Source organism: Hypanus sabinus, chromosome 15 (genome assembly GCF_030144855.1).
Source record: "Hypanus sabinus isolate sHypSab1 chromosome 15, sHypSab1.hap1, whole genome shotgun sequence".
NCBI classification, from domain to species: domain Eukaryota; kingdom Metazoa; phylum Chordata; class Chondrichthyes; order Myliobatiformes; family Dasyatidae; genus Hypanus; species Hypanus sabinus.
Window position 1 is genome coordinate 11,329,872 of NC_082720.1, and position 12,899 is coordinate 11,342,770.

General features: G+C 39.2%; 1 protein-coding gene across 1 annotated transcript in view; it reads left to right on the top strand.

Moving 5' to 3' along the window:
• The window catches only part of adam19b (ADAM metallopeptidase domain 19b), a 186,658-nt gene that overhangs the window by 164,832 nt on the left and 8,927 nt on the right, over positions 1 to 12,899 (top strand). The window contains exons 19-22 of the mRNA XM_059989994.1: positions 4,652 to 4,796; positions 7,686 to 7,836; positions 9,809 to 10,069; positions 12,193 to 12,317. Coding sequence (XP_059845977.1) covers positions 4,652 to 4,796; positions 7,686 to 7,836; positions 9,809 to 10,069; positions 12,193 to 12,317 — 682 coding nt within the window. The remainder of the gene's footprint in view (positions 1 to 4,651; positions 4,797 to 7,685; positions 7,837 to 9,808; positions 10,070 to 12,192; positions 12,318 to 12,899) is intronic.

Consider the following 12,899-nt stretch of genomic DNA (forward strand, 5'->3'; position numbering starts at 1 on the left):
AAACAAAAAAACTAAATATATCAGGGATGGGGTAAGAAGGGGAGGAGGGACATTAACGGAAGTTAGAGAAGTCAATGTTCATGCCATCAAGTTGGAGGCTACCCAGCTGGTATATAAGGTGTTGTTCCTCCAACCTGAGTGTGGCTGCATTTTGACAGTAGAGGAGGCCATGGACAGACATATCAGAATGGGAATAGGACGTGGAATTAAAATGTGTGGCCACTGCGAGATCCTGCTTCCTCTGGTGGACAGAGCGTAGGTGTTCTCCCAGTCTGCGTCGGGTCTCGCCAATATATAAAAGGCCACACCGGGAGCACAGGATGCAGTATACCGCACCAGCCGTCTCACAGGTGAAGTTTCGCCTCACCTGGAAGGACTGTCTGGGGCCCTGAATGGTGGTGAGGGAGGAAGTGTAAGGGCAGGTGCAGCACTTGTTCTGCTTGCAAGGATAAGTGCCAGGAGGGAGATTGGTGGGAAGGGATGGGGGTATGAATGGACAAGGGAGTTGTGTAGGGAGATTACAAATGATGGAATTTAGTGCAACAGGCAATCTGTTAGAAGAAATTAGTGGGCTGAGCAGAATCTGCGGTGGTGGGGGAGGGGGGTTGGGGAATGGATTTAGCCGCAAGATGATAAGACCATTAAGTCATAGGAGAAGAATTGTGGCATTTGGCCCATCAAGTCCTATCCATCAATTCCATTAAAAATCATTTATTATATCTCTCAATTCCATTCTCTGCCTTCTCCCTGTAACCTTTGACCCTGACTAAAAGAACTATCAATCTCCTTTACATATATTTAATGAGTTAGCCTCCACAGCCGTCTGTGGCAATGAATTCCACAGATTCACTACTCTCTGGCTATAGAAATTCCTTTTCATTGCTGTTTTGAATGGATGTCCCTCTATTCTGAGGCTGTGTCCACTGGTCATAGAGCCCCCACTATAGGAAACATCCTCTCCATGTCCACTCTATCTAGGCTTTTCCATAGTCCTTCAATAGGTTTTAATGAGATTCCACTCATTCTTCTAAACTCCAGTGATTACAGATCCAGAGTCAAAAAACTCTCCTCATAGGTTGAACCTTTCATTCTCAGAATCATTCTTGTGATCCTTCTCTGGACCCTCCAGAGGATAAGGCACAAAACTACTTGTAATACTCCAAGTGCAGTCTGACCAATGCCTTATAAAGCTCAGGATTATATCCTTGTTCTTGTATTGTAGTCCTCTTGAAATGAAAACTAACATTGTATTTGCCTTCTTCACCACCAACTCAACTTGCAAATTAACCTTTGGTGAATCCTGCACAAGGACTTGTAAATCTCTTTGCGCTTATGATTTTTGAATTTTCTCCATTTAGAAAATAATATATGCGCTTGTTATTTTTGCCAAAATGAATAACCATACACTTTCCCTACACTATATTCCATCTGCCTCTTCTTTGCCCATTTTCTCAATCTAAGTCCTTCTGTAGATTAACAGTTTTCTCAACACAACCTGTCCCTCCAGCTATCTTTCTATCATCTGCAAACTCAGCCACAAAACCATCAATCCTGTCGTACAAATCATTGACATATAATGTGGTCCCAACAACAACCTCTGTGGAACATCACTAGTCACCGGTAGCCAACCAGAAAAGGCCCCCTTTTATTCCCACTCTTTGCCTTCTGCCAGTAAGCCAATCTCGTGTCCATGCGCTTTGTTAAAGGTCTTCAAAAATCTAAGTACACAACATCCGCTGACTCTCCATTGCCTATCATACCTCAAAGAATTTCATCAGATTTCTCAGCAAAGATTTCCCCATATGAAAACCATGCAGACTTTAGTCTATTTTATCATGTGCCTCTAAGTACCCTAAATCTCATTCTTAGTCATGACCTCTTCCCAACCCACCAGAATTATTCCAGAATTGAGTGATTCTTGAAAAATTATTACTAATGCCTCCACAAGCTTTTCAGCTACCCCTTTTAGAACCCAGGGGGTATAGCCTATCAGGTCCAGGTAACTTATCAACCTTCAGAACTTTCAGTTTTCCAAGCACCTTCTTCTTAGTAATTGAAACTACACTCACTTCTACCTCCAACACTCTCAGATTTCTGGCTTACTGCTAGTGTCTTCCCCAGTGAAGAATGACACAAAATAATTATTAAATTCATCTGCCATTTTTTTGTCCCCCATTAGTACCTCTCCAGCATCATTTTCCAGTGGTCCAATACCCTCTCTCACCTCTCTTACTCTTTATATATCTATAAAATTTCTGTATCCTCTTTTATATTATTAACTAGTTTACCTTCATATTTCATCTTTTCTTTCCTTATGGATTTTTTAATTGTCTTCTGTTGGTTTTTAAAAGCTTCCTAATCCTTTAACTTCCCATTAATTTTTACTATACTATATGCCCACTCTTCTGCTTTGAAGCTGTCTTTGACTTCCCTTGTCAGCCACAGTTGCCTCATCCATCCTTTAGAATACGTCTTCATCTTTACCATGCACCTTCTGGGTTGCACTCTGAAACTCCAGTTCTGTTATCATCCCTGCTAGTGTCCCCTTCCAATCAACTTGGGCCAGCTTCTCTCTTATGCTTCAGGAATTCCCTTTACTCCTTTATAATAATCATATATTCGACTTTATCCTCCCCATCTCAGACTACAGAGTGAATTCTATCATGTTATGATCTCTGCCTCCTACAGGTTTATTTTCCTTATGCTCCCTATTTAAATCAAGTTTATTATACAATACCCAATCCAAAATTGCCTTTCCCCTAGTGGGCTCAATCACAAGTGGCTCTTTAAAAGCAATCTCATAGGCATTGTACACATTCTTTCTCCTGGGATCCAGGACCAACCTGATTTTCCCAATCTATCTGCTTAATGAGGTCCCACATGACCTTTGTAATGTTGCCCCTTTTACATGCCATTTTTATCTTCTTTTAGGGATGTTGACATTTTAGGTTGATTCTGGTTCGGCCCTGATGCAGGGTTTCCACTCAAAGTGTCAACAATTCCTTTCACCACCCCCCACCCTGTAAAAGCTGCCTAAACCACTGTGGTTGTTTGTTTTGTGCCTTAATGACTTTAGGATGTGCAGAATATTTTACATCCAATAAAATACTTCTGATATATGATCAATGCTGTAAATTAGGAATTCAGGAGCTAACTGGTATAGGGTATTGGTTTGCAAACATCAATATTAATTACACTCTTGGTGTTATCAGTGTTATTGAGGAGCAACTCTTTGCACTGGGTTGTTCTCTTACAACCACCTGAAAAATACATCTGAGCTCCCAGTTTAATGTCTAATCTTATAGGTGACTGTGTAGGTATCACCAGTGTCGTATTGATACATCAACCTGGAATGGCCAACAGACACTAAGCCAGGGCTGGGCAAACTTTTTGACTTGAGGGCCACAAAGGGTTCTAAAATTTGACAGGGGGGCTGGACCAGGAGCAGATGGACGGAGTGTTTTGGTAATACACCTCATAAGAGAAAATAAAATATCATGGGATATGTAGAAAACGTGCTTTAATTTCAATTGAAAATGAACAAATGCATTACAACAAAATATCTGTCTTTGAAGTCCCATGGTATTTAGCTATTTATTGAAATGACTTTTAAAACACTGAAAATTAAATGAATAAAATACAGCTTTTTTTAATAGTAACAGTTATTATTTTAAAGCACTGAAAATTCTGTTATCCTTCAAGATATTATCATCATCACTCTCCTCCTGACTGTCTTTATTTCAAAAACGGTAGGAGATACAGGTCTACTTGTCCTGCTCCTTCTTATTCAATTGTCCCCTGTGCCAAAACTCAACAACAACCCGCACAATGACAGAACAGTGAGAGTGCACCAGTATGCGGAGCTCTGTGCTCGCAAATCCCCTCAGGCTATCTCCCTTAGCCGGAACGCTGGCTAATTGTGAGCCGGTTCGGATGTGCCAGGAAATGGGTTGCCACAAGGTCACAAAGTAAAGCGCAAATGTGGAGTAATACGCTGCACCTCAACAAAGGTCAATGTATATAGAGTGCGTCATCTATTGGGAAAACGCCAGAATTGCGGGGAAAAAACGTTAACAAGGTTTATTAATATAATTTCATCAAGTTCTGAGGGCCGGATTAAAAAGCTTAACGGGCCGCATATGGCCCGCAGGCCGTAGTTTGCCCATGCCTGCACTAAGCCATGCTGACATTCTCAGCATTCCAAAGGGATATCTGTCCTATCAATTCAGGGAGTAACTGAACCAGCTCTCAGAGGTAGAAGAGGTCAGAAGCAGTGAGACAACCTCTTCGCCCTCTCCATTTTACTTGTTTCTCAACTGAGTGTCAAGCCCTCAAAACAAACCATCTGCTGAAGGAACTCAATGGATCGAGCAACATCTTAGGGTGGAAGAATAGTTGCCATTTTGTTTTTGTCAGCAGGTGGTTTGTTTTGATGTTGCATTAATTGACAAATCCTCTGTCCTCCTTGGATGCAGCTCTGAGTTCCTCTAGCAGATTATTCGTTGCTCCACATCCCAGCATCAGCAGTATGTTGTTCCTCAAAAGATAAATATACTTGAAATGACAATCATACAGTGTATGAGAATTGATATTGAGAATAAATTTAAGGTTAAACTTGTATACATTGAACAAAGGAGTTATGTTTTTGCAGATAACAGTCTGGTTGCAGCAGGAATTGTGGTGCCAGTCATTCTGTTGCTGTGTGGCATTGGAGTCCTTTTGTATTACTGTTACCAACGGAGATACATCTGTCCTCAGGGCATCAGGAACTCGAGGCCCGATGCGAAGCAGTTCTGGTAACTAGAACTTTACTTCTAATTTATCTTGCATTCTCAGAGGAATTGTGTCTCTCTCCAACCTCTGTATGGTGATTATCTTTCTTCCCAGGGTCTGCCCTGTTCTAACGTCAATAGTACCCATATTTTCTGGCGCTAAGTTTCAACCAGGGTTAGCCCAGTTTGGATCCAAGCACATGAGGCGGGATCTGAAGACAATGCACTTGCCTATCACAAGGTTGTTCTGAAGAAACGGAGAATTAAATTGCATAACCATCATTTGATACAGGGAATTTAAAATGTATCATTTTACCCAGGGAACAAGAGAATACTGTATGTACTTGCTTCTATCTATCTTCTAACTACAATTCAAAGTTCAAAGCAAGTTTATTATCAAAGTATGTAGGTATATGTTTAAATATACTACCCTGCATTTTCCAGCAGGCGTTCACAGTAAGGCAGAGAAATCAAATAGAATCAGTGAAAAACTACACACAAAGCAGACTGACAAGCAACCAATGTGCAAAGGAAGACAAATTGCAAATACAAATAGCAAATAAATATGTAGGTAGGTAGATAGTATTGAGGACACAAATTGTAGTGTCATTGAAAGTGAGTACAGCAATCTTGCCCCTATGTTCTTTATCATAATCTCCAGTGACTGGTACATCTGGGTTGCATTGTTTTAAATTCAAAAACCCTAGCACTACTGAATGTTTTTGACTTCTCTCATAAATCCTTGAGAAGTCTTGGTTTGATCCCTTGCCCAGGGCATCCTCTTATTGGGTCACTCTGGGATTGAAGAGCCCAGCCACCTGACAATAAAGGCTGGGGAAAATTGGGCAAGGGTATTATGATTAGGCCAACTTTGCACTTGCTTGTGACTCACCGGGAGAGCAATGTCAACTGAACCGGGATGAAGGCACACATCAAAGTGGTTAAGATAGTTGTGAAAAGTTCTTAAAATAATCTGCATCTCAAATCAACTTGAGTTTTTCTTAGCTGCTTTCCCCAGATTGCAGTCTGTATTGTAACAAGGAATGTAAAGAAAGGAGACAGAGATGATATTTGCACATTAATACTGATACAAACCATTGCACAATCATAAAAGAATACTTTTACTTTCTCTTTCTTTTTCAATCTTTTTATTAAATTTCATATATAAAACATAACATAGTATTGTATTAAATAGGTTATGAATACATTAAATTTAAAATTAAATTAGTAACACGATAACAATATCTTATTAAACTATCAGCAAAAAATGAAGATCGTACAATAATCAATCTAACCTATATTGATTATACATGAAAAAGATTAAAAATAATCATCAAAAGAAAAAAAAATATAAAATACAGGAAAAATGTATATTAAGGAATAGAAAAAAATAAACCTAAACTAACATGGGCAATTATAATAGTTTATATGTATATGGTAGTGTCAGAAACTCCGGAACTCCATACCAGAACAGAATAAAAAGAGTAAAGGTCTGGAAGAAGTCAAATTAATTCATATGAAAGTATCGAATGAATGGTCCCCAAGTTTCTTCAAATTTAATTGATGAATCGAAAATAGTACTTCTAATTTTTTCTAAACTTAAACAAGAAATAGTTTGAGAAAACCACTGAAATGTGGTAGGAGGATTTACTTCTTTCCAATTTTGTAATATAGACCTCCTGGCCATTAATGTTACAAAGGCAATCATTCGTCTAATTGAAGGGGAGAGTCGACTATCATCTTCATTTGGTATACCAAAAATTGCAGTGATAGAATGAGGTTGTAAATCAATATTCCAAATTGAGGAAATGGTAGCAAATATATCTTTCCAATAATTATGTAAGGTAGGACATGACCAAAACATGTGGGTCAATGAAGCCACATCTAAATGACATCTGTCACATTGAGGATTAACATGAGAATAAAACCGAGCAAGCTTATCTTTAGACATATGAGCTCTATGTACGACCTTAAATTGTATTAAAGCATGTTTAGCACATATAGAAGAAGAATTAACCATTTGTAAAATTTTTTCCCATTTTTCCGTTGATATATTGTATTGAAGTTCTTTTTCCCATTCCTGTTTAATTCTGCCCGATACCTCTGGTTGTATCTTCATAATCATATTATAAATAAAAGCCACTAATCCCTTCTGACAGGGATTTAAAGTAAAAATCATATCTGAAAAATCTATCAAAGTTGAATTAGGAAAGGATGGTAAAACTTTATATAAAAAATTTCTAATTTGTAAATATCTAAAAAAATTAGATATAGGTAACTTAAATTTGTTAGAAAGTTGGTCAAAAGACATTAAACTACCTTCAGAAAAAAGATCACGAAAACATATTATACCTTTCCTTTTCCATATGCTAAAAGCTTGATCTGTTAAAGAAGGTTTAAAAAAAATTAAGTAAGATAGGGCTATTAAGAACAAAGTTTCTCAAAGTAAAAAACTTACAAAATTGAAACCAAATTCGTAATGTATGTTTGACAATAGGGTTAGATATCTGTTTATTAAGTTTAACTAAGTCAGTAGGAAGAGAAGAACCAAGAACAGAGAATAAAGAATATCCTTGTGCATCATTACATTCTAAATTTACCCACTGTGGGCACAATGGTAAATCTAAATCTAGTTTCCAATATATTAAATTTCGAATATTATTCGCCTAATAGTAAAATCTAAAATTAGGTAAAGCTAAACCACCATCTTTTTTAGATTTCTGTAACTGTCTTTTATTTAATCTGGGGTTTTTATTTTGCCACACAAATGAGGAAACTTTTGAATCAATGCTATCAAAAAAAGACTTAGGAATAAAAATTGGTAAGGCTTGAAATAAGTATAAAAATTTTGGTAAAATCATCATTTTAAACTTTTACTTTCTCACATGCAATTTTCATTTGCATTTCCTGCAGTGGTATTTCCAACATGCTGAAGGATTATGAACGATACGTGAAGCAGAACGTGAGCAGTGCAGTTTCATTCCCCAGTGCTGATAATATAGACCAGAAAACAAACAACAGCCATTCCAACCCAACCTTCCAAATCAGAAGCAAAGATGCAAAGGTAAGGCTGAGAGAAAATGCAGTGTTTAAAGACAACAGGACACTTAGAGATGAAGTTAATTCCACAGATGGCATTGTAGGCAAGGTTGACGAGTAGTGAGTTGTCACATTGTTTTGCTCCGGATGACCTCAATTAAATCCACAATTTGGATTGCGTATCTGAGTGCTTCACACTAACTATTAATATAGGCCCAGTAGATGTGCTGAAATGTGAAGAGATGTGTTTTGTGAATGTGGGATCCTTTTAGAGAGATGATATGTATGCTTGAGGCCACTCCAGAACTTCTAAAGGATGGCTTTGAAAGTAAGAAAATGCATGCCAAAAATTCATCCTCCATTGGCGACAGTACTTGTGTTATCTTGTCCTATTAGTACTTTGTCTCTGAAATTCAGTCACACTGAAGTCAATGGGGCAGAGTACAGGTATTGCTGTGGCTGGAGCATGCTGAATCAGTAGTGGGAGGGGCATGTTTTCAAACACCACTTTAATTCCACTTGTCTTTTTGCCAAATGCATTTTTGAAAATCCACATAACCCACATTGCTACATCCCCATTTTTCCCATTGCAGCTCTTCAAAGGTTTGTGCAATGGTGATCAAGCTCACGGAGAATTGGAAATCCTTGCTGATTGGCTCTGGTTAACACTTGTTCCCCCCAGCTGCTCTAAATTCCATCCCAAATCACATATTGCAATCAGAATAAGACTAACTGGCCTAGAATTTGTCATCTGATTACTATTTTCTCTGGAGAGGTGAGCCAGATATATCACTCACCTCTCAGTGTTCCTTTCCACAGTAAGGCTATAAATTGAGGTTGAAGCTTTTGCTGTTTCTTCCCATTGTGAATTTAAGCATATTGGGATGCCAGCCCTCTCAGTCAAGTTACTTCATTTGCATTTGACATGATAATACTTGCATGGTAATCTTCATATGATTTTAGTCTATCACTTTCCTCTCAACAAAAAGAGAGATATTTACACCATCTTGAATTCCACATGACATACAATTTCAGCATCTTCTAGCAGTCATGATCTTCATTCTTGTTTTGTTCATTCACTCTTTGAGAATGGATATTTGGGCAAAGTTATTGCCAAAGAAACTCGCCTGATTTATAACTCCACTCAATGTCTTCAGTGCCACATATACAGTTGGTGGAGAGAGAGAGAGCGTGTGTGTGTGTGTGTGTGTGTGTGTGTGTGCGCGCGCACACGTGTGTGTGTGACATAATGTCATACAACATGAAACAAGCTGCTTGGCCCAACTCTTACAAGCTGAACATATTGCCTTCCTGAGGTATTCTCATCTCTCTGCATCTGGCCCATATTCATGCAAACCTGTCCAAACATCTTTTAAACATTGTTTTTGTATCCCACTTCCTCGGGTGACTTATTCCATATACCCACAGCATTCTGTATGAGAAACATGCCTTTTAAATCTTTCTGTTCTCACCTTAAATCTATCTCCCCTAGTTTTAGACTTAACCACCCTGGGAAAAAGACTGTGACCATCCACCATTTCTGTACCCTACATTATGTTATGAACCTCTATAAAACCATCTCTCTCCTTTGCTCTAAGGAACACAGTCGCAGCCTATTCAGCATCTCCTTATAAATCAAACCCTCAAGTCCTCCAGAACCTCTTCTTTTCCTGCTCTCCAGCTTAATCTCATCTTTCCTCTAGCTGGCCGGCAGGAACTACACATAACATTCAGAACTGTCTTACCAACAGCTCATACAGCTGTAATGTGGTATCTCACACGTTATGTTTGATCTCGTTTGACGAAGGCAAAGTGCCATGTACCTTCTTCACCTGCTTGTCTACCTTGGGAGCTGCGGTGGGGGGGTGGGGGGGTTGGGTTTGTGAAGGAGTGCAGGCTGCAAATGTGTATTGGGTGATTATCGGGAGAAGAGTGTTAGAGAGATTAACAAAGGCAAATATGTTAACAAGTACTTTATATCTGTTTCTTCTCTCTAGACTGGACAACAGCAGAGCCCTGCCGTGCCTTCAAAACCACGATTACCTCACTCTGTTCATACGCAGCATCCAGGTTTACTATTACCGACCCTTAGGTCTACCTCTCCATCCAGCAATAGCCAGCAGGACTTTAAAATGACTAGCCCTAGAATACCAGGATTTCAATCTCCAATAACTGCAAAAGATGCTAATGTTAAATTTTCAAAACAGACTCCTCCGAACAGACCTCTGCCAGCAGATCCTCTCCCTCGGACTCCAAAGGTACACAGCTGAGGCCTATCAGTTTGCCTTCAAGGGCATCATTGAGTTATCAGTCTGCCTTCAAGGGGCATCAGTCTCAAGGAGCACTTTGTGAAGGAGACTAAATACTCTAGCCATCTTTCTTACAAAGCCATTAATTACCAGTTTGTTCTGAATAAATCTGATCATGTTTGGTCATGAGGTCAGCACATAATTTGGACAATGGCAGAGGGTAGAAGGGAAATATAGTGTGGCTGGTCACATAGATAGAACGACTGAAGGGATTAAATGATAAGGATGGACCATGTCTATATTTTTATGTATACTGACTGAGCAGTGAGATAACTAACAAGATTCAAGGATTTGATGGGCAAAAGATTGGAATTAGTCATCTATGATTCAGCTGTATGGTTTGATCCTGTTTGATCCAGCTGAAGGACTGGTGTTTTTAATTTCTGTCTCAGTTCAATGCTGGACACAGGTAAGCGGAGGAGAGATTTGAAGCTTACTCAACAGCCTGAGTAACTAGGTATTGATCCAAAATCACAAGGAGAGTTTTGGCAGCTGTTGCTAGCTGTTTACATGCTAAAGAAGAAGAACATTTCTAAAGTCAAAGTTAGACTCCTTGGTTGTTGAATCTAACTGGGGTTTTGTGATGAAGTGGGAGAAGAAAGTACTGATGTGTTGGAAGTCCTCAGCAGGCCAGGAAAGAGGAGGAAAGTTAACATTTCAGGTCTAAGCCTGTTTTTCAGGACTGTGAAGGAAAGTAAGTTTATCTTGGCCAATTAACCTACCAGCACATGTCTTTGGGATATGGGGAAGACAGTGTCTCCAGGAGAAGTTTACATTGTCTGTCTGAAGTCTGCACATCAACACTAGGGTTGAGAACTGAACCGGGGTCACTGCAGTTATGAGGCAGCAGCTCTATTCACTGTACCCGAACATCATCATTTCTTTTTGTGTACTGGGCCTAGTTTGCCTTTTCCAGCAATATTTGGACTAACACCTGATCATGTTTTGATAGAATAAAAGCAAAGAGATCTTAATTCTGCTCACTGGCATTCAGGAAGGAATAAATTAAACACATTCTATCTTCCTCCAAAATCAAACTTTTAAGATCATTGGTTACAGATTAAGAGGACACTTTAAATGTAGTAGTATTGTTTCTGATGTAGTGATGGTGTTGAACCTCACTCACTAGTTCACTATATTCTATTAGCTCCCTAATGTAACTGTTGGGTGAGGTATGATGCATTTGTATTGTTGGAATGAATTCTATCTAAACAAACTCAATAGTGAAAAGGAGATTTTGAGAAAGCAGGTGAAGATTAAATCTAAGCATCTGAATCTATCTGCCCATCATCTGTTCCAGTCCCTCATCTGGATCAAATTATAATCTTCCAGCCTCTTGTTTCTACCTTCCCCCACCCATCTATCTGACCCCATTTATTTCCTATCTGTTTCTACCACTCCCCGTATCTGCTTCTTTACCTACATTCATCTGCCAGTCATCCTCCATTTCACCTGATTCCTTCAGTCCCCTGCCTCATCTCTCTATACTGGCTGTCTTGCCTCTTCGCTCTCAGTCCAGCAGGGCCATGACCCAAAGCATCGATCATCCCTCTACCTCCAGTGAAGCTGCTTAGTGACTGCAGCTTGTTTTTACCCCAGATTCCAGCACTTGCAGTCTCTTGTGAGGATAAAGAATGAAGTCTAGCTGTATGGATCACATCCATATACAGAAATCATCCCCACAGCAGCAAATCAGAATCAGACTTTAATCGCCAAGTACCTGTACACATACAAGGAATTTACTTCCGGCAAATGTTGTCTCTCTGCTCATAACAATAATAATGATAAATATAAATGAAAATATAGATTATACATACAGGTAGTGCAATCCAAGTAATAGTTAGCTGACAGTTAACTGGCAGTTAACTGTTCAGCAAAGTGACTGCAGTAGGGAAAAAACTTCTCCAGTGCCTATTAGTCTTAGTCTGGAGGGATCTGAAGCGCCTACAAGACGGAAGCAGTTCAAACAGTCCGTGCGCAGGATGGGAGGAGTCCTTTATGATGTTGTATATATTGAATGTATTATTAATAATAAGATGTTGGAAATAATGAACTTGTGTTTTTGGTTACAGAGTTTACAAAGCCAGTCAGCACTCAGCACTGGTTATGTTGTTCAGATGAATAAGAGACCAGTGTTACCTCCAAGCAGAGATAAACCACAGGAGAGAAGGATTGGTTCTAAAACTGGCCCATACAGGTAAGCATAACAAAACCCAGGGCTGTATGCAAAAATGAAACAAGATTAAGGAGACAGTAATAAGAAAAATGTGGAATATATTATTTAGTGGTAACCCTGCAATTGGTAAGTAAAAACAAGGGGAGTTGATATGGATGAATTGAAAGTAAAATGGAGTTTGGTAAATTGTAGTTTGAGGTTTTAGCCAGCAGAACAAGTAAACTAAAACTGACGAATGTGTTTTGTGTTTCAACTAAGGCAATTAAATGATTAGATAAAATTAGGGGATGTGGGATTGGAGGATGTACGTAGGTATGAACTGATGGCAGGGTAATGGATGGGAGAAACTACAGGGATGTATGGGTTATTTTTGGGTTGGAAAATTTTCTAGATGGGGTCTCAAAGAGGTTAGTTGTGGGATCAGGATCAAGTTCAATAAAATTGCGCTTGGCGTGGTTGGTGGCAGCAGTACACTGCAATAGCTTATGTGGGAGTGAAGCGTGACAACCATTCATGTTAGGTTTTGCCACATAGGAAGTAATGGCCTGAAAACCCTGCCAGACTTGACATGCATCTGATTCCATCTCTAACTTCAAACAGATT